The following is a 22,119-nucleotide window of genomic DNA, read 5'->3' as shown; positions in this document are numbered from 1 at the left end:
GCGGCTCAGTGGTTGAGTGTTGACCTCTGAACCAGGGGGTCACAGTTCAATTATCGGTCAGGGCACAGGCCCGGTTTGCGGGCTTGATCCCCAGTGAGAGGCGTGCAGGAGGCAGCCGGTCCATGATTCTCTCTCATCACTGATGCTTCTATCTCTCCTTCTCCCTTTCTCTCTGAAATCAATAAAATATATTTTGAAAAAAATAAAATAAAATTGAACCACATTTATTCTCCTCACCTTCTAAGGCTCTAGGAAATTTAAATTTTTTATTAATGGTCTGTTTCAACATGGTCTCAAACAGCAAGGACATAGAGTTTCTAAGCCAAAAAGTGGTGCAAAGTTCTGTAAAAAACAAACAAACAAACAAACAAAAACAACAGCATTTAGAAACCTCTGCTTTTATTTCATAAGAAAAGGTTCACGCCCATTGGACTGGGCCAGCGGAATTCTGAGACCCACGTGGGCAGCTTCCGTGACTCTATGAAGTAAAACAAAAGCAAAGAACAGCAAAATCTAAAGGCTGCGTGAGCGCCAGCGGCCGGGCGCGGGGCCTGGTATAGGGGGACCCAGTGACAACATCTGGGGGTGAAGGCAGGCCGCTCAGAGGCCACCGCTGGGCCCTGGCTCTAGCAGAGTGTCTGGTGCCCTCACTCCTGGCGGAGAGCCCTGGCATCAGGGTTAGCCTCTTAGTTCCTTTTCTTGTGTGGAGGCCAACAGTGCCCCCTGGAGGCTGGGAGAGGCTTGGGTTGCTCTCTGTCCTGAAAAAGTACATATTCACGTCTATGTCCTCTCACTCCCCTCTCCAGGTCTCACCTTCTGGCCTACAAAGCCTTAGTTGTAGAAACTTGTTAATATTTGGTAACATTTACACGAACATTTGCTTTAACCTGTTAGAGTCTCCAGGGCACCGTGTGTAAAAATGAAAAGAAATCTAGTTTGGCACCATTTTCAACCAGAATGCCCAGGGCCTACGATCTCTCATGATTATCAGTAGGATTATTAACGGCCTCTATATGTGTCAGAAGCGTGTAAAGTACGCATCCGAGGGTTTTTGTCCCACTTGCCCATCTGTGTGTGTCACTGTGGGGACCACTACTGTGCCCGATCGCACAGTAATAGTCGGCCTCGTCCTCAGGCTGCAGCCCCGAGATGAGCAGGAGCCCCGCATTGGCCGAGGCGTCTTTGGATCCAGAGAAGCGGTTGGGCACCCCGGAGCCCAAATTTGTACTTGAGGAGAAGTACAGGAGAAACCGGGGAGGGCTCCCTGGCTTCTGCTGGTACCAGTATATATATTTACCACCAACACTGATGTCACTGCTCAGGGTGCAGGTGAGTCTGGCTGTGGCTCCCGGAGATGCAGAGAGAGAGGGCGGCTGAGTCAGCACAGGCTGCGAGAGGGACCCTGCAGACACAGACACTTGTCAGTGATGGGCAGGGACCAGGGGACGTTTCCCAGGAGCCTGAGCAGGAAGGGAAGAAGCCTGGTCCCAGGCCTGTCCCTACCTGTGCAGTGAGAGAGGAGCGCGAGGAGCAGAGGAGTCCAGGCCATGGTGCTCACAGCCCTGAGCCCACAGTGGGGCTGGGCTGCCCAGGCCTCCTTTTCTCCCCCACCCTCTGCCAGAGGAGGGGCTGCCATGCAAATGAGAGTCCCTCCAGGGACTGCCCAGCCCCTCCCTGGGCCCTGGGGCTGGAGCTCAGCTCACACCCCAGACTGAGAAGCATGGAGGTGGGCTCACCCCTGGGGGCCCTGGGAGGAAGCACCTGCTGAGACCACACAAGAGTCCCTGCTCAGAGGACGCGGCTGCTGCTTTCCCTTCAGGGAGCACAGAGCATGGCCATGGGGCTCCTGTCAGTAAATGGTCCTCACTGAGCAGCTTGCATGACCTCAGGGCAGTCCCACAGTGCCACCTGCTGGTCACATGTGCAAAAATAAAAAACACCAGGATTTCTAACCTTAATTTAAAGACTAGAGGACCAGTGCACGAAATTCATGCACCAGTAGGGTCCCTAGGCCTTGCTGGTGATCAGGGCGGATCAGGTTCCCCACCTCTCCACCTCCTCCTTCCCTCACTCTCTCAGCACCTCACCACTGCTCCCCCTTCATGTTCCGAACCGCCCTCTGGTGGTCAGCTCATGTCATAGCGAGCAATTGAACTCAGGTCTCCCAGTCGAACTCCCGAGGGGACACTTTGCATATTAGCCTTTTATATAGATAGATAGATAACATGCTTACTTTCCTTGGAAGACACAAGTGTGGCTGCATCAACGATGGAATAAGTACAAGACCAATGTTCTTATAAAATAGAAAATGCTGCCCTGGCCTGTTTGGCTCAGTGGATAGAGCGTTGGCCTGCGGACTCGGGGGTCCTGGGTTCAATTCCAGGCTGGGGTGTGTGCCTTGGTTGCGAGCACATACCCCTTGGGGAATGCGTGGGAGGCAGCTGATTGATGTTTCTCTCTCATCGATGTTTCTAGCTCTCTGTCCCTCTCCCTTCCTCTCTGTAAAAAATCAATAAAATATTTAAAAAATAGAAAGAAAGAAAATGCTGAGGGACAACTTCACAGAATGGGAAAGGCACAGTTTCACAGGCCCTGTCACGGGTCAGCAGATCAAATGGTTCCAATTCATTTTCATCCAAATTTCTCTAAAACATTTAACAAGATGTAACCTATCTGGTTGGTTTTAAAGCTGTTATCACAGCGACAAATGCTCCTGGAAATGATAGAAAACTAAAAATAACAGGACAATCATGCTAGATGTGGACACATATGTCCTAAGTAACATGTCAGTACAGAGGTTCCAGGTCAGGATGAGCTGATGGGCAATTTATCTTGTTAAAATCCTGATTTCTGGGCCTCATCCTCCAGAAATTCTGTTTCGTTGTTACTAATGATGACGCCCAGAAATCAGGATTTTAACAAGATTCCCAGGTGATTCTAATGTGCAGCCAAGGTTGAGGAACAGTGATCTAGGACAGTGGTCGGCAAACTGCTGCCCCTTGATTGTGGCTCTTCCACAAAATACCACGTGTGGGCATATAGGTACAGTGAGATTGAAACTTCGTGGCCACAATCAAGGGGCCAAAGAGCCTCATGTGGCTCGAGAGCCGAGGTTTGCGGAGCACGGATCTAGGGGGTTAATAAAGCTGCTATAGACTTCCACGTGCTGCTTTTGGGGAAACAGAAGATTCAGATTTATTGTAATTTATTTTTAACTGAGTTGTAATTGGCATTAATTAGTGTCAGGGGTACGACATAATGACTCTGTGAGGTGTAAACTGCAGAACCATCCCAGAATACGTCTCCGTCTCCTTGACCTCAGCCATCAGACGTGGCTACAAGTTTTGCTATTTCTTGTGCTAAGAACAGTTAAGATCCAGTCTTTCGGCTGCTTTCACAGACACAGTGTGACAGCGCCCCCTGCCGGGTCCCCATGCTGTCCACACTCCCAGAGCCAGGTAGTCACAGCTGGAAGTGTCTCCTCCTGGACCCTTCACCCACTGGGACCACCCCCTTCAGTGCCCACCATGGCACCCCCCAATCTGCTATAGTGACAGCTGTGAATTGCCGATTTTTGTGCTTAAAATCACAGAGCAAATGGAAACCAGACAAACGGCTTAAAGGGAGTAAATCCTGATGGGATGGAACAGGGCCAGGGGTCCTTCCAGCACATCACACAGTGCTGAGCCCCAGGCAGGGGCGGGGCCCAGCCAGCTGTCACTCATCTCAGCCTTACAGGCCCATTGAGGGCAGCCCAGGGGGAGGGAACGGCCCCGAGGGTGGGACAGGCCTTTCCTTCCCCCAGGACCCTGAGCCTGGGAAAGCGCTGTGCTGAGTGACATGGAGGCCGGAGGGGAGGGAGGCCCCTTCACTCCCAGACAGGGTCCCCGGATAAAGCTGGGCCCAGGGTATCAGCAAGGGAATAAGCAGAAGACACAGGTCACAGGCTGAACCGAGCAGGCAGCTGCTGGAGAGCTCACCCCCTTGCAGACCAGAGGGGTTTTTGTCTCACTTCCCCACAGGCCTGGAGCACTGTGCGACCATCGATACTGCTGTCGTATGACTGGCAGTAATAGTCGGCCTCGTCCTCAGCCTGCAGCCCCGTGACGGTCAGGGAGGCTGAGCTGCCAGACCTGGAGCCAGAGAATCTGTCCGGAATCCCTGTGGGTCGTTTGCTACTATCATAGATGAGGAGTTTGGGGGCCTTTCCTGGGAGCTGCTGGTACCAGGACACATAGTCACCACGCCCAACGTTGGTGCTGCTTCCAGTGCAGGAGATGGTGACCCTCTCGCCCAGGGACCCCGACACTGAGGATGGCTGAGTCAGCACAGACTGGGCCCAGGATCCTGCAAGAGGGGGAGACACAGAGATGGTGAGTCTGGGTCTAGAGACAAGAGGAGGAAGCAGGGCCCGTGTGTCTCCCCAAGGCCCCTTCCCCGTCCCCTCATCCAGTCACCTGTGCAGTGAGCCAGGAGGGTGAGGAGGAGAGGGGCCCAGGCCATGGTGGAGGTCATCCCTGAGTCCTGCTCCTGAGGCCCCACAGCTGAAGCAGAGCTCCCCACACCTCTCCCTTCCCCTCTTCATAGTCTGCAGGAGGGAGGGTCCTGTTATGCAAATGAGACCCCATCTATGTGTTCCCTCCCTGGGCCCTGGGCAGGGCCCTCTGCCTGAGGATGGCCATTGATGTGGGCGGGGGAGGGGCTGTGTGGGCCCAGGTTTGGGGAAGTCACAGCTGACAGCCCTGAGCAGAGGGTCCTGGGCTTTGTCAGGGGCTGGTCCCAGCTCTGAGCACCCAGATCCTCAGGAGCAAACCCCCAGCGCCCTCTAGTGTCCAGGCCCAGACACACCATTGAGTGACATGGGGGCCAGAACCCATGAGAGGCCACCTCTGCCTTTTCACTGCTCTGTCCTCTGCCCTTCCCTAGTGCCAGGCCAGGGTCCCCTCTATGGCCTCCCCTCACCTCAGGGCACCTTCAGTCTCCACTCGGCGTCCTCAGGGGGAGTCTGACCACAGCTCCCGGGGCTGGTCCGTGGTCAGGACTCAAGTGGCGGCTCCTGCACCAACTCCTAGACCAGGGTCAGGGCTCAGGTCAGGGCCAGAGCAGGCACAGCCCGTGGGGGCGCGTCCCCTTCTGTGCGGGACTCGGTTCTGTCTTGTGTGGGACTCACTCCTGGTGGTGGGAGGCCTCCTTCCCGGGGACCCAGGGCCCCGAGGAGAAAGGGGCCCTTCCCCGGGGGTTGGGGGGGGGGGGGAGGAAGCCCTCGTGGGCTGTCCTCGTCCAGGGTCAGGGTCACTGTTATTTTCTGTCCATATTTCCTCCTCCTGACACCATCGTTCTCCATGAGCCGTGGGCTGTGGTCACTCCTGGGGTCTGTTCTCAACGCACAGTCAGACGTTGGCATTTATCTCAGAGGAAAAGGGAAACATGCAGGACGTGCTGAGCAAAACTGTGGTTAAAGTTTCTAATTGCTGTGCTAGGGCTTCATTTAATAACTTTATATATTAGTCACCACTCAGCCACCTTCAGATGCCCATAAGTGATTGTGGGTGAAAGAGACTTAAAGGAAGAGCGAAAAATAAAGGCACATGGTAGGCAGGGGCACATGGTGCTGTGAGGTGGGCGAGGCAGGTGTGGCTGGGCCCTGGGGGGGCAGATGCTCACCACCCTGGTGGCCTGGGTGCCCTCCCCTGGGATGAGAGGTGGGTGTGGCTCAGTCTGCGGCCCTTCCCGTGGCGAACACCACCCTCACCCACTGTCCCTGCGCTGGCCATGATTCTCGCTGGCCACCGTGTTCCCGTGACCACCTCCCTAGAGACCTGGTTGAGGCTGGTGCCCTCTCCGCCCTGGACCTGGACAGAGCAGAGCAGGCTGCTCTGGAGATTGCAGAGCCCGTGGATACCCGGACCAGCTGGCTGAGGCCCCAGCAGCCCCCTGTCGGCCTCAGGGCAGCCCCTCTGATCCGGGGTCAGTGGCCCATCCTGTTTCTGCAGGGACCCTGCTGACCGAGATTAGAGAGGCGATCCCATCAGCCCAGAAAAGTCACAGAGCCACATGACCTCTCGGCTCCTGGGCATAAAGGCAGCCAAGGCAGCTGCTCCTTCAAATCATAAATGCCAACAGGGCTGCGGGTGATGAGGGATCAGCACCTAGGACAGCAGCCTCTGGCTCCAATAAAGGGCCCTCAGGGACCCAGGAAATGGAGGAGCATGAATATTCTGACCAAGAATTCAGAGTCACCCTCTTCAAGAAGACGAAGGAGATAAAACAACAACAAAAAAACAAAACTGATAAATAAACAATATCAGACCAAAGCATGAAAAAGTGAGAACTTCAACTACAAATACCATAAAAGGGCCACCCCCTAAAATATCACCCTGGGCATGAGGAATGCAGAGCTGCCCAGGCGGCTAGGCTGACACCCATGTGACACAGCTCACGCCCTTTGCCTGAGGCTCACAGGCTCCCCTCGGTCAAGGCCTGAGGCCAGCAGCTCCGCCCCCCTCCAGGAGGTGCTCACACTTCATGTGGGAACAGGAGGTCCTCAGTGACCTTTTCCGTGACACATTCAGGCTCTGTCACTGGGAGGTTCCACGGACGGACAGAGCCGGGTGTCGCTGAGCTGTCATTACCGTGTCCTGTTCACAATCCCATTGACCTGAGGGAAGGCTTTGGGTTCACATCGTGATTGACCTGAGGGAAGGCTTTGGGTTCACATCGTCAGATTCTTCTTCTACTGAAATCTGTTCTCACTCAATCTAGAGTTTTCTCTCATCACCTTCTTCAATATATTTTTATTAATGTCAGAGAGGAAGGGAGAGGGAGAGGGAGAAACATCAATGGTGAGAGACAATCATTAATCGGCTGCCTCCTGCCCACCCCAACCCGGGCCTGTGCCCTGACATGGAATCAAACCGTGACCTCCTGCTTCATAGGTCGAGCAGCAGCTGCTGGAGAGCTCACCCCCTCACAGACCAGAGGGGTTTTTGTCTCACTTCCCCACAGGCCTGCAGCACTGTGGGAGCTTTGAGACTTTCGTCCCATGCTAAGCAGTAATAATCAGCCTCGTCCTCAGCCTGCAGCCCCGTGATGGTCAGGGTGCATGAGTTGCCAGACCTGGAGCCAGAGAATCGGTCAGGGACCCCTGAGGGTCTACTGCTACTATAATAGATGATGCATTTGGGCACCTTTCCTGGGAGCTGTTGGTACCAATACACATGGTAACTCCCAATGTTGGTGCTGCTTCCAGTGCAGGAGATGGTGACCTTCTGACCCGGGGACCCCGACACTGAGGATGGCTGAGTCAGCACAGACTGGGCCCAGGATCCTGCAAGAGGGGGAGACACAGAGATGGTGAGTCTGGGTCAAGAGACAAGAGGAGGAAGCAGGGCCATGTGTCTTCCCAAGGCCCCTTCCCTGTCCCCTTATCCAGTCACCTGTGCAGTGAGCCAGGAGGGTGAGGAGGAGAGGGGCCCAGGCCATGGTGGAGGTCATCCCTGAGTCCTGCCTCCTGAGGCCCCACAGCTGAAGCAGAGCTCCCCACACCTCTCCCTTCCCCTCTTCATAGTCTGCAGGAGGGAGGGTCCTGTTATGCAAATGAGACCCCATCTATCTGATCCCTCCCTGGGCCCTGGGCAGGGCCCTCTGCCTGAGGATGGCCATTGGTGTGGGCGGGGGAGGGGCTGTGTGGGCCCAGGTTTGGGGAAGTCATAGCTGACAGCCCTGAGCTGATGGTCCTGGGCTTGTCAGGGGCTGGTCCCAGCTCTGAGCACCCAGATCCTCAAGAGGAAACCCCCAGCGCCCTCTTGTGTCCAGGCCCAGACACACCATTGAGTGACATGGGGCCAGAACCCATGGAGGCCACCTCTGCCTTCCCACTGCTCTGTCCACTGCCCCTGCCCTAGGGCCAGGCCAGGGTCCCCTCTATGGCCTCCCCTCACCTCAGGGCACCTTCAGTCTCTACTCGGCGTCCTCAGGGGGAGTCTGACCACAGCTCCCTGGGCTGGTCCGTGGTCAGGACTCAAGGGGCGGCTCCTGCACCAACTCTTAGACCAGGGTCAGGGCTCAGGTCAGGGCCAGAGCAGACACAGCCCCGTGGGGGCGCGTCCCCTTCTGTGGGGGACTCGGTTCTGTATTGTGGGGGATTCACTCCTGGTGGCGGGAGGCCTCCTTCCCGTGGACCCAGGGCCTCGAGGAGAAAGGGGCCCTTCCCCAGGGCTGGGCAGGGGGGGAGGAAGCCCTCATGGGCTGTCCTCGTCCGGGGTCAGGGTCACTGTTATTTTCTGTCCATATTTCCTCCTCCTGACACCGTCGCTCTCCATGAGCCGTGGGCTGTGGTCACTCCTGGGATCTGTTCTCAACGCACAGTCAGACGTTTGCATTTATCTGAGAAAAAGGGGAACATGCAGGACGTGCTGAGCAAAAATGTGGTTAAAGTTTCTAATTGCTGTGCTAGGGCTTCATTTAATAACTTTATATATTAGTCACCACTCAGCCAGCTTGAAATGCATGTATGTTTTATATGTGAAAGTCAAAATGAGACTGATTTAAAAATTCTACAATGATGCATATTGGTGGAAATTGTTGTTAGAGGAATTGATGGAAAAGCATTGGAAACGCAGTGCCTTCTGCTCTGGGCTGAAAAGGTGTGAATTGACGTTTTCTAACATCACTTTACATTTAAGTGTTGAGTTGGAAGCTGTGCCCTGTGGTCTGGTCCTGCCGGTTGGAAATCCATAGTGGCTGCCCAGTGACCCGCACGAGGAGCCTCCATCCGTCCCCGGAGGAGAAGTACCTGCCACAGGCCCTGGAGAGGCCTTGTCACCAGCAGACCCGCAGCTTCACGTCTCGGGGTGACCAGCCTGGGGGCCAAGTGAGGAAGCAGAGACCCAGCTTCCGATGGTCACACGGACAATGGGCCTCCCAACCTTTGGGCCACAGATTCAGGCAGTTTTCCCTGAAACCACTGGGGGCTGGAGGGGGATTAAATCATTCACAGGAGATGGGGGGGGCGGGGTCTGAGGTAGGAGGAACCCTAACCAGCAGGAAGAAGGGTGCTTCATGTCCTTTAAGATCTATGTATTAAAAACCTCCAACCAGCCTTTCTTCTTTTTTAAGATATATGTTTATTGATTACAGAGTGGATGGGAGAGGGAGAGGGAGATACAAAGATCAATGATGAGAGAATCATGGATTGGCTGCCTCTTGTACAACCCCCACTGGGAATGGAGACCACAACCTGGACATGTGTCCTGCCTGACCAGGATTTGAACTGTGACCTCCTGGTTCAAGGTCAATGCTCAACCACTGAGCCATGACGGCTGGGACATGTCGCCTTTTTAAACCATCCCAACCACTTATTGGAGGACATCCCTACACTCACAGCTGTCACACACCTCCAGGCACCGACTCCTGGCTGCTCTCAGTCTGGGTGGGCGAGTGGGGGTAATAAAGCTACTTACAGACTTCCACCTGCTGGTTTTTTTGTGGACAGAAGATTCAGATTCACTATTATTTTATTTTTTATTTTGATGTAATTGACATTAATTAGTGTCAGGTGTACGACATAAGGACGCTGTGAGGTGTAAACTGCAGAACCATCCCAGAATACGTCTCCTTGACCTCAGCCATCAGACGTGGCTACAAGTTCTGCTATTTCTTGTGCTGAGAACAGTTAAGATCCAGTCTCTCAGCTGCTTTCACAGACACAGTGTGACAGCGCCCCCTGCCAGGTCCCCATGCTGTCCACCCTCCCAGAGCCAGGTAGTCACAGCCAGAAGTGTCTCCTCCTGGACCCCTTCACCCACTTGGACCTCCCCCTTCAGCGCCCACCATGGCACCCCCCAATGTGCTATAGTGACAGCTGTGAATTGTCGATTTTTGTGCTTAAAATCACAGAGAAAATGGAAACCAGTCACACGGTTTAAAGGGAGTAAATCCTGATGGAATGGAACAGGGCCAGGGGTCCTTCCAGCACAGCACACAGTGCTGAGCCCCAGGCAGGGGCGGGGCCAACCAGCTGTCACTCATCTCAGCCTCACAGGCCCAGTGAGTGCAGCCCAGGGGGAGGGGATGGGGGCCCGAGGGTGGGGAGAGGCCTTCCCTTCCTCCAGGACCCTGAGCCTGGGAAAGCGCTGCTCTGAGTGACATGGAGGCCGGAGGGGAGGGAGGACCCTTCACCCCCAGGCAGGGTCCCCGGATAAAGCTGGGCCCAGGGCGTCAGCGAGGGAATAAGCAGAAGCCACAGGTCACAGACTGAGCTGAACAGGCAGCTGCTGGAGAGCTCACCCCCTCGCAGACCAGAGGGGTTTTTGTCTCACTTCCCCACAGGCCTGCAGCACTGTGGGACCACTGATACTATTGTCCCATGCTGAGCAGTAATAATCGGCCTCGTCCTCAGCCTGCAGCCCCGTGATGGTCAGGGTGCCTGAGTTTCCAGACTTGGAGCCAGAGAATCGGTCAGGGACCCCTGAGGGTCGGTTGCTAGTACCATAGATGAGGAGTTTGGGGGCCTTTCCTGGGAGCTGCTGGTGCCAAGACACATGGTAACTCCCAATGTTGGAGCTGCTTCCAGTGCAGGAGATGGTGACCCTCTCGCCCGGGGACCCCGACACTGAGGATGGCTGAGTCAGCACAGACTGGGCCCAGGATCCTGCAAGAGGGGGAGACACAGAGATGGTGAGTCTGGGTCTAGAGACCAGAGGAGGAAGCAGGGCCCATGTGTCTTCCCAAGGCCCCTTCCCGGTCCCCTCATCCAGTCACCTGTGCAGTGAGCCAGGAGGGTGAAGAGGAGAGGGGCCCAGGCCATGGTGGAGGTCATCCCTGAGTCCTGCTCCTGAGGCCCCACAGCTGAAGCAGAGCTCCCCACACCTCTCCCTTCCCCTCTTCATAGTCTGCAGGAGGGAGGGTCCTGTTATGCAAATGAGACCCCATCTATCCCTCCCTGGGCCCTGGGCAGGGCCCTCTGCCTGAGGATGGCCATTGGTGTGGGCGGGCGTGGGGCTCTGTGGGGCCCAGGTTTGGGGAAGTCACAGCTGACAGCCCTGAGCAGAGGGTCCTGGGCTTTGTCAGGGGCTGGTCCCAGCTCTGAGCACCCAGATCCCTCAGGAGCAAACCCCCAGCGCCCTCTAGTGTCCAGGCCCAGACACACCATTGAGTGACATGGGGGCCAGAACCCATGAGAGGACACCTCTGCCTTCCCCCTGCTCTGTCCACTGCCCCTGCCCCAGGGTCAGGCCAGGGGTCCCCTCTATGGCCTCCCCTCACCTCGGGCACCTTCAGTCTCTACTCGGCGTCCTCAGGGGGAGTCTGACCACAGCTCCCGGGGCTGGTTCGTGGTCAGGACTCAAGTGATGGCTCCTACACCAATTCTTAGACCAGGGTCAGGGCTCAGGTCAGGGCCAGAGCAGGGACAGCCCCGTGGGGGCGCGTCCCCTTCTGTGCGGGACTCGGTTCTGTCTTTTGTGGGATTCACTCCTGGTGGCAGGAGGCCTCCTTCCCGGGGACCCAGGGCCCCGAGGAGAAAGGGGCCCTTCCCCAGGGCTGGGCAGGGTGGGGAGGAAGCCCTCGTGGGCTGTCCTCGTCCGGGGTCAGGGGTCACTGTTATTTTCTGTCCATATTTCCTCCTCCTGACACCATCGTTCTCCATGAGCCGTGGGCTGTGGTCACTCCTGGGATCTGTTCTCAAGGCACAGTCAGACCTTGGCATTTATCTGAGAAGAAAGGGGGACATGCAGGACGCGCTGAGCAAAAATGTGGTTAAAGTTTCTAAATGCTGTGCTAGGGCTTCATTTATTAACTTTATATATTAGTCAGCACTCAGCCACCTTCACATGCATGTCTGGCCCAGCCGGTGTGGCTCAGTGGTTGAGCATCAACCTATTTTTCAGGAGTCAGGGTTCGATGCCCAGTCAGGGCACATGCCCAGGTTTCAGGAATCCTTCCCCAGTAGGGGGTATACAGGAGGCAGCCGATCCATGATTCTCTCTTATATCGATATTTCTCTTTCTCCCCCTTACTCTCTAAAATCAATAAATTTTTCAAATGCATGTATGTTATTATATGTAAAAGTCACAATAAGGCTGATTGTAAAATTCAAGGATGGTGCATATTGATGAGAATGGTGGGTAGAAGTGTTGATGGAAAAGCATTGGAAATGCAGTGCCTTCTGCTCTGGGGTGAAAGGTGTGAGTACACATTTTCTTTTTTCTTTTTTTTTTAATATATTTTATTGATTTTTTACAGAGAGGAAGGGAGAGAGATAGAGAGTTAGAAACATCGATGAGAGAGAAACATCGATCAGCTGCCTCCTGCACATCTCCTACGGGGGATGTGCCCGCAACCCAGGTACATGCCCTTGACCGGAATCGAACCTGGAACCTTCAGTCCACAGGCCGACGCTCTATCCACTGAGCCAAACCGGTTTCGGCTGAGTACAAATTTTCTAACATCACTTTACATCTCATTCATGCGTGGGGAGCTGTACCTCTACTCAGGTACAGGGCTCAGTCAGGGCCAGAGCAGGGACAGCCCCGTGGGGGCGGGTCTCCTTCTGTGCGGGACTCGGGTTCTGTCTTGTGTGGGATTCACTCCTGGTGGCGGGAGGCCTCCTTCCCGGGGACCCAGGGCCCGGAGGAGAAAGGGGCCCTTCCCCAGGGCTGGGCAGGGTGGGGAATAGGTTATAGTGTGAGAGTTGTGAATTGCCAATTTTTGTGCTTAAAATCACGGTGATCGGGTCCTGCCGTTTGGAAATCCCGAGTCACTATGCAGTGACCCCCACAAGGAGGTTCTAGGAGTTTCCGTCCGTCCCCGGAGGAGAAGCACCTGCCACAGGCCCTGGAGAGGCCTTGTCACCAGCAGACCCGCAGCTTCATGTCTCCGGGTGACCAGCCTGGGGGCCAAGTGAGGAAGCAGAGACCCAGCTTCCGATGGTCACACGGACAATGGGCCTCCCAACCTTTGGGCCACAGATTCAGGCAGTTTTCACTGAAACCACTGGAGGCTGGAAGGAATTAAATCATTCACAGGAGATGGGGGGCGGGTCTGAGGTAGGAGGAACCTGACCAGCAGGAAGAAGGGTGCTTCATGTCCTTTAAGATCTACATATTAAAAAGCTCCAAACCAGCCTTTTTTCTTTTTTTAGATATATGTTTATTGATTTCAGAGAGGAAGGGAGAGGGAGAGGGAGATACAAAGATCAATGATGAGAGAGAATCATGGATTGGCTGCCTCTTGCACAACCCCCACTGGGAATGGAGGTCACAACCTGGACATGTGTCCTGCCTGAGCAGGATTTGAACCGTGACCTCCTGGTTCATAGGTCAATGCTCAACCACTGAGCCACGCCGGCCAGGCCACATGGCCTTTTTAAATCATCCCAACCACTTATTGGAGGACATCCCTACACTCACAGCTGTCACACACCTCCAGGCACCGACTCCTGGCTGCTCTCAGTCTGGGTGGGCGAGGGAGGTAATAAAGCTACTACAGACTTCCACCTGCTGGTTTTTCTGTGGGAAGAAGATTCAGATTCATTATTATTTTATTTTTTATTTTGATGTAATTGACATTAATTAGTGTCAGGTAACAACATAAGGACTCTGTGAGGTGTAAACTGCAGAACCATCCCAGAATACGTCTCCTTGACCTCAGCCATCAGACGTGGCTACAAGTTCTGCTATTTCTTGTGCTGAGAACAGTTAAGATCCAGTCTCTCAGCTGCTTTCACAGACACAGTGTGACAGCGCCCCCTGCCGGGTCCCCATGCTGTCCACACTCCCAGAGCCAGGTAGTCACAGCCAGAAGTGTCTCCTCCTGGACCCCTTCACCCACTGGGACCACCCCCTTCAGCACCCACCATGGCACCCCCCAATCTGCTATAGTGACAGCTGTGAATTGCCGATTTTTGTGCTTAAAATCACAGAGCAAATGGAAACCAGTCGCATGGCTTAAAGGAAGTAAATCCTGATGGAATGGAACAGGGCCAGGGGTCCTTCCAGCACAGCACACAGTGCAGAGCCCGAGGCAGGGGCGGGGCCAACCAGCTGTCACTCATCTCAGCCTCTCAGGCCCAGTGACTGCAGCCCAGGGGGAGGGAATGGGCCCCACAGGTGGGGAGAGGCCTTCCCTTCCTCCAGGACCCTGAGCCTGGGAAAGCGCTGCTCTGAGTGACATGGAGGCCGGAGGGGAGGGAGGACCCTTCACCCCCAGGCAGGGTCCCGGATGAAGCTGGGTCCAGGGCGTCAGCGAGGGAATAAGCAGAAGCCACAGGTCACAGGCTGAGCTGAACAGGCAGCTGCTGGAGAGCTCACCCCCTCGCAGACCAGAGGGGTTTTTGTCTCACTTCCCCACAGGCCTGGAGCACTGTGGGACCGCTGATACTATCGTCCCATGACTCGCAGTAATAGTCGGCCTCGTCCTCAGCCTGCAGCCCCGTGATGGTCAGGGTGCCTGAGTTTGCAGACTTGGAGCCAGAGAATCGGTCAGGGACCCCTGATTCTCTATCGCTATCATCATAGATGATGAGTTTGGGGGCCTTTCCTGGGAGCTGCTGGTACCAGTTCACATAGTTACCACCCCCAATGTTGGAGCTGCTTCCCTGGCAAGAGATGGTAACCTTCTGACCCGGGGACCCCGACACTGAGGATGGCTGAGTCAGCACAGACTGGGCCCAGGATCCTGCAAGAGGGGGAGACACAGAGATGGTGAGTCTGGGTGTAGAGACAAAAGGACGAAGCAGGGCTCATGTGTCTTCCCAATGCCCCTTCCCCTGCCCCTTATCCAGTCACCTGTGCAGTGAGCCAGGAGGGTGAGGAGGAGAGGGGCCCAGGCCATGGTGGAGGTCATCCCTGAGTCCTGCCTCCTGAGGCCCCACAGCTGAATCCGAGCTCCCCACACCTCTCCCTTCCCTTCTTCATAGTCTGTGGGAGGGAGGGCCCACTCATGCAAATGAGGACCCCCGGTTTGATCCCTCCCTGAGCCCTGGGTCGGGTCCCTGTGCCTGAGGATGGCAGGGTGAGGGCGGGGGAGGGGCTGTGTGGGGCCCAGGGGGTGGCAAGTCACAGCTGTGAGCCCTGAGCACAGGGCACCAGGCAGGGCCAGGGAACAGGTTGCAGCTCTGATGAGCCCAGGCCTTCAGCAGCAGCCCCTGAGCGCCCCCTGGTGCCCAGGCCTGGATGCACCACTGTGTCCCCTGCTGACTGAGCCCATGAGGGACAGGTCCTGCCTGCCCCCCGGCTCTGTGCACTGACCCCCTGGCTCAGGGCGTCCAGGTGCACCCTGAGGTGGCCTCCTCATCCCCTCAGGACACTCTATGTTCCCCTCCGCCTCCTCCTGGGAGTCTGGGCCCGTCTCCCTGGCTGTTCATAGTCAGAGCTGAGCTGGTGTCACTTATGGAACTTTCCTCCCAGGATCAGGTCCAGAGCAGCGACCAGCCCTAGGAGGCGAGGTTCCTAAATTTCAGGTCACAGTTTTATTTTTTTTATGGGATTCCTCCCTTGTCAGAAATTAATCACTCTCTTTCCAGCACACAAATACTATTCTCTCAATCAATGTCCTTCCCTTTTGTCCAGTAGATTATCCATATTGCGTTTCTGCACATGCTTTTCGGTCCAGCTTTACCTAGTAACTGGCATCCTCATTGATAGGGAAATTGAACATAATATTTCCCACTCGTCTGTTTTCTGTCCATAGGAGAGTCTGGATTCTGATTGTCTGACTGAGACTCACTGTGACCCCAGCTCCCTGGACACAGAAGGGGAAGGGACAGTGACAGCACCACCGGGACCAGGGCCTGTGAGGGGGGGACACTAAACAATGACCTCACTGTGACCTGGGGGAGCACTTTTGGGGATGGAAGCAGAAGGATATGCATCATAGGGTGTGAGGGGTCAGAGGTTGAGTGCGGGGCCTCAGGGCCAGTCCTCCCCTGAGGAAGGGGCAGGCAAGGCAGAGGCTCCAAGGAGAGGGCCTGGGGAATAGTCATGGTGGCGGGAACTACACAAGGAATGATGCCTCTTCAAACAAACAAACCAACCAGGTATTTCCTCCTTCTGAATCCCTGCAGGGAGCTTCCCCCCTGTTTCCCCTGTTTTGCTTTTGGTTCTGTAATTGCCCTCGGGCTGTGTCCACAGAGTCTATTGAATCCTGGGTGTCTCTTCCTCCCTTTGGACTAAGAAGCGTGTGCTGCTCCTCCATGGACTGTGGGATCGCTGTCCTAGATACATCCGCCCAGAACCCCCTCCTCTGAGCCGCCTCAGGGTTGGTGTCGGTAGATTCTCTTTTCTCCTTCAGGCTTTTAACTTCCCGGGTTCCTGACATAACGAGGGGGAATTTATAGAGATTCCCAGACATTTTGAAGATGCTGTGAGAAGCCTCTGGGCCCCTTGCCCTCTTCCTTCTTTAAAAATATGTTTTTACTGATTTCAGAGAGGAAGGGAGAGGGAGAGAGAGATTGAAACATCAATGATGAGAGAGCATATTGAGCGACTGCCTCCTGCACGCCCCCTACTGGGGAAGGAGCATTGAACCCGGGCAAGTGACTTGATCAGAATCAAATCCGGACCCTTCAGTCTGGAGGCTGAGGCGCTACCCACTGAGCCCAACCGGCCAGGGCCCTCAGTCACATTTTTGCAATCGGGTCCGGGGTGAGCTGGTCCTGCAGGAGTGGAGGGCAGATGCCCCCTCAGCTGCCCCCGGGCTGGCAGCTCCTTGTGGCAGCGGGTTTATGAAGTCACATGACAGCGACAGCCAGCCTCCTCCTCAGGCCACAGACCAGGGCTGGTCACAGGGCCCAGTGCACCAGCCAGGAGAACAGGAAGAGGGCTGACCTGTGGACTGTCAATCACCTGTGTCCTAGGTCAAATGGTCCGGTAGGTGCTCTGCCTGGGAGCGTGGGGACCGTTGCTATGGGAACAGTCAGTGTGTCTGCTGACCCAGGTTCAGGAGAAGGTGACCTGAGATCTGGGCTCATCAACAGCTTCCCAGCGGGAGTGACAGGCACCTGTTGGGAAGGTCCTGCTCCCCATGGCCCACAGCCACCCACACCCTGGGGGGTAGGAAAGCCCCAGTGGGTGAGAGGAGAGGACACAGTCAGAGCCTGTGGCTCAGGGAACCCCACTCACGGGAGCCCCATGGGCCTGAGTGGCGTCAGCTGTGAGAGCGTCTCCCCCATAGACCCAGGCGCCCGCATCCTTCCTGGAGCAGCTCAGCATACAGCCACCGTCCAGCTCACTCACCCTGTCGAGACCCAAAGAGGGTCCCTGGGCCCAGGCCACCCATGTCCCTCTGACAGCCCCTCTCCCCAATGTCACTGAAGGTCAGGGTCCCAGCAGAGGTGACGGCCAGCCCTGTGCCTGGGCTTCCTCCCGGGCCCGAGGCTCCCCAGCCCCTCGCAGCTGAGAACCTGGTCCGTGTGCACAGGGCTGGGCAGGAGCCTTGGGCGAGGAGCCCGGGGACTGAGGGGTCACTGCTCTGACCTCTGGGTGCGGAGTCCGTGCTCAGGGGACGGGCCGCCTGCTGGGAGGGTCCTGGGCACTGGGAGCAGTTTCCAGAGCTGTTCCCTTATTTCAAATCAGAAACAGCCATCGCACGGACCTGGGCTTCTTACCCACGGAGGACAGGCCACCTTTCAGGGACATAATGACCATTGAGTTTGGTGTTGGCTCAGATACATGGGATAAAAAATGGAAAGTGACCCATTATAAACCAGAAGGTACTTCCCTGTGTAGTTTGCACATGGAAGTTATGTTAACAGGTTCAGAGTTTAAACGAAGGCTCTGGGGAGGCCGAGGTTTTTGTCCCACTTCCCGATCTGTGTGTGTCACTGTGGGAAGCACTACTGTGCCAGATCACACAGTAATAGTCGGCCTCATCCTCAGGCTGCAGCCCCGAGATGGTCAGGAGCCCCGCATTGGCCGAGGCGTCTTTGGATCCAGAGAAGCGGCTGGGGACCCCAGAGCCCAAACTTGTACTTGAGGAGAAGTACAGCAGGTACCGGGGACGGCTCCCTGGCTTCTGCTGGTACCAGTATATGGTATAGCTGCCAACACTGATATCACTCCTCAGGGTGCAGGTGAGTCTGGCTGTGGCTCCCGGAGATGCAGAGAGGGAGGGCGGCTGAGTCAGCACAGGCTGCTGGGAGAGGGACCCTGCAGACACAGACACTTGTCAGTGATGGGCAGGGACCAGGGGACCTTTCCCAGGAGCCTGAGCAGGAAGGGAAGAAGCCTGGTCCCAGGCCTGTCCCTACCTGTGCAGTGAGAGAGGAGCGCGAGGAGCAGAGGAGTCCAGGCCATGGTGCTCACAGCCCTGAGCCCACAGTGGGGCTGGGCTGCCCAGGCCTCCTTTTCTCCCCCACCCTCTGCCAGAGGAGGGGCTGCCATGCAAATGGGAGTCCCTCCAGGGACTGCCCAGCCCCTCCCTGGGCCCTGGGGCTGGACCTCAGCTCACACCCCAGACTGAGGGGCATGGAGGTGGGCTCACCCCTTGGGGGGCCCTGGGAGGAAGCACCTGCTGGGACCACACAAGGGTCCCTGCTCAGAGGACACGGCTGCTGCTTTCCCCTCAGGGAGCACAGAGCATGGCCATGGGGCTCCTGTCAGTAAATGGTCCTCACTGAGCAGCTTGCATGAACCTCAGGGCAGTCCCACAGTGCCACCTGCTTGTCACATGTGCAAAAATAAAAAACGCTGAGATTTCTAACCTTAATTTAAACACTAGAGGACCAGTGCACGAAACTCATGCACAGGAAGGGTCCCTAGGCCTTGCTGGTGATCAGGGCCATTCAGGTTCCCCACCTCTCCACCTCCTCCTTCCCTCACTTGCTCAGGGCCCAACCAGTGCTCCCCCACCATGTTCTACATCGCCCTCTGGTGGTCAGCTCACGTCATAGCTAGCAATTGAACTCAGGTCTCCCAGTGGAACTCCCAAGGCGACACTTTGCATAGTAGCCTTTTGTATAGATAGATAGATAGATAACGTGCTTACTTTCCTTGGAAGACACAAGTGAGGCTGCAACTGCGATGGAATAAGTGAGAGACCAATGTTCTTATAAAACAGAAAATGCTGAGGGACGACTTCACAGAATGGGAAAGGCACAGTTTCACAGGCCTTGTCACGGGTCAGCAGATCAAATGGTTCCGATTCATTTTCAAACAATTTTCTCTAAAACATTTAACGAGATGTAACCTGTCCTTGTTGGTTTTAAAGCCATTATCATAGCGACAAATGCTTCTGGAAATGACAGAGAACCAAAAATGACAGGACGATCATGCTAGATGTGGACACAGATGTCCTAAGTAACATGTCAGTACAGAGGTTCCAGGTCTGGATGAGCTGATGGGCAATTACCAAGGAGCCAGCAGCCGGCACAGGAACCGCAGGCCCTGCCATGAGAACCATCACCTGCTCCCCAGACTCCTGTAGGGACCAGGACACGTCCACGTGGACACTGGAGAGGCCTTGTCACCAGCAGACCCGCAGCTTCACGTCTCGGGGTGACCAGCCTGGGGGCCAAGTGAGGAAGCAGAGACCCAGCTTCCGATGGTCACACGGACAATGAGCCTCTCAACCTTTGGGCCCCAGATTCAGGCAGTTTTCGCTGAAACCAATGGAGGCTGGAGGGTAATTAAATCATTCACAGGAGATGGCGGGGGGGGGGGGGGGCCTACAGAGCAGGAAGAAGGGTGCTTCATGTCCTTTGAAGATCTAGGTATTAAAAACCTCCAAACCACCCATTCTTCTTTTTTTAAGATATATGTTTATTGAGTTCAGAGAGATAGGGAGAGGGAGATAGAAACATCAATGATGAGAATCATGGATCGGCTGCCTCTTGCACACCTCCCACTGGGGATGGAGCCCGAAACCCAGACATGTGTACTGCCTGACCAGGAATTGACCCGTGACCTCCTGGTTCATCAGTCGATGCTCAACCACTGAGCCACGCCTTTTTAAATCGGGCCACTTATTGGAGAACATCCCGCCACTCACAGCTGTCACAGACCCGCTGGCACCGACTCCTGGCTGCTCTCAGTCTAGGGCAGGGGTTCTCAACCTTGGCTGCACATTACAATCACCTGGGAATCTTGTTAAAATCCTGATTTCTGGGCCTCATCCTCCGGAAATTCTGTTTCTTTGTTACTTATGATGAGGCCCAGAAATCAGGATTTTAACAAGATTCCCAGGTGATTCGAATCTGCAGCCAAGGTGAGAACCGCCAGTCTAGGGTAGTGGTTGGCAAACTGCGGCTCGCAAGCCACAAGCGGCTCTTTGGCTCCTTGAGTGTGGCTCTTCCATAAAACAGGGCCTTCTGCACATGGGCCACGAAGTTTTAATCTCACGTACCACTGCACGTGCATGCACGCACGTGGTATTTGGTGGAAGAGCCACACTAAAGGGGACAAAGAGCCGCTTGTGGCTCGCGAGCCGCAGTTTGCTGACCACTGGTCTAGGCGGTTAATGAAGCTGCTATAGACTTCCATGTGCTGGTTTTTTGGAAAAAGAAGATTCAGATTTATTTCAATTTATTTTTAATTGAGACGTAATTGACATTAATTAGTGTCAGGTGTACGACATAATGACTCTGTGAGGTGTAAACTGCAAAACCATCCCAGATACGTCTCCTTGACCTCAGCCATCAGACATGGCGACAAGTTTTGCTATTTCTTGTGCTGAGAACAGTTAAGATCCAGTCTCTCAGCTGCTTTCACAGACACAGTGTGACAGCGCCCCCTGCCGGGTCCCCATGCTGTCCACACTCCCAGAGCCAGGTAGTCACAGACTGAAGTGTCTCCTCCTGGACCCCTTCACCCACTGGGACCACCCCCTTCAGCGCCCACCATGGCACCCTCCAATCTGCTATAGTGACAGCTGTGAATTGCTGATTTTTGTGCTTAAAATCACAGAGCAAATGGAAACCAGTCACAAGGCTTAAAGGGAGTAAATCCTGATGGGATGGAACAGGGCCAGGGGTCCTTCCAGCACCGCACACAGTGCTGAGCCCCAGGCAGGGGCGGGGCCCAGCCAGCTGTCACTCATCTCAGCCTCACAGGCCAGTGACTGCAGCCCAGGGGAAGGGAACAGGGCCAAAAAGGTGGGGAGAGGCCTTCCCTTCCTCCAGGATCCTGAGCCTGGGAAAGTGCTGCTCTGAGTGACATGGAGGCCGGAGGGGAGGGAGGACCCTTCACCCCCAGGCAGGGTCCCTGGATGAACCAGGGTCCAGGGCAGTGATGGCGAACCTATGACACGCCTGTCAGAGGTGACACGCGAACTCATTTTTTTGGTTGATTTTTCTTTGTTAAATGGCATTTAAATATATAAAATAAATATAAAAAATATAAGGTCTTTGTTTTACTATGGTTGCAAATATCAAAAAAATTCTATATGTGACAAGGCACCAGAGTTAACTTAGTGTTTTTCAAAATGCTGACACACCGAGCTCAAAAGGTTCGCCATCACTGGCCCAGGGCTTCAGCGAGGGAATAAGCAGAAGCCACAGGTCACAGCCTGAGCTGAATAGGCAGCTGCTGGAGAGCTCACCCCCTCGCAGACCAGAGGGGTTTTTGTCTCACTTCCCCACAGGCCTGCAGCACTGTGAGTACCAGCAGGACTAGTTTCAATAGACAAGCAGTAATAGTCGGCCTCGTCCTCAGCCTGCAGCCCCGTGATGGTCAGGGAGGCTGAGCTGCCAGACCTGGAGCCAGAGAATCGGTCCGGAATCCCTGTGGGTCGTTTGCTACTCTGATAGATGAGGAGTTTGGGGGCCTTTCCTGGGAGCTGCTGGTACCAGTGCACATAGTCACCAACCCCAATGTTGGTGCTGCTTCCAGTGCAGGAGATGGTGACCCTCTGGCCCGGGGACCCCGACACTGAGGATGGCTGAGTCAGCACAGACTGGGCCCAGGATCCTGCAAGAGGGGGAGACACAGAGAAGGTGAGTCTGGGTCTAGAGACCAGAGGAGGAAGCAGGGCCCATGTGTCTTCCCAAGGCCCCTTCCCCGTCCCCTCATCCAGTCACCTGTGCAGTGAGCCAGGAGGGTGAGGAGGAGAGGGGCCCAGGCCATGGTGGAGGTCATCCCTGAGTCCTGCCTCCTGAGGCCCCACAGCTGAAGCAGAGCTCCCCAC

General features: G+C 55.3%; 1 protein-coding gene and 1 gene segment (V, D, J or C); both read right to left on the bottom strand.

Moving 5' to 3' along the window:
- Nucleotides 1-22,119, bottom strand: part of LOC111823484 (immunoglobulin lambda-1 light chain-like) — a 350,281-nt gene that overhangs the window by 309,901 nt on the left and 18,261 nt on the right. The gene's annotated exons all lie outside the window — the stretch shown is intronic.
- LOC111823475 lies at nucleotides 17,755-22,058 on the bottom strand. The segment is given in 2 exon segments: nucleotides 17,755-18,146; nucleotides 22,013-22,058. Coding segments are annotated over 2 exon segments (438 nt in total).

The sequence above is a fragment of the Myotis lucifugus genome, unplaced genomic scaffold (assembly GCF_000147115.1).
Source record: "Myotis lucifugus unplaced genomic scaffold, Myoluc2.0 scaffold_509, whole genome shotgun sequence".
Lineage (NCBI taxonomy): Eukaryota > Metazoa > Chordata > Mammalia > Chiroptera > Vespertilionidae > Myotis > Myotis lucifugus.
This window is presented reverse-complemented; position numbering and strand designations above follow the sequence as displayed.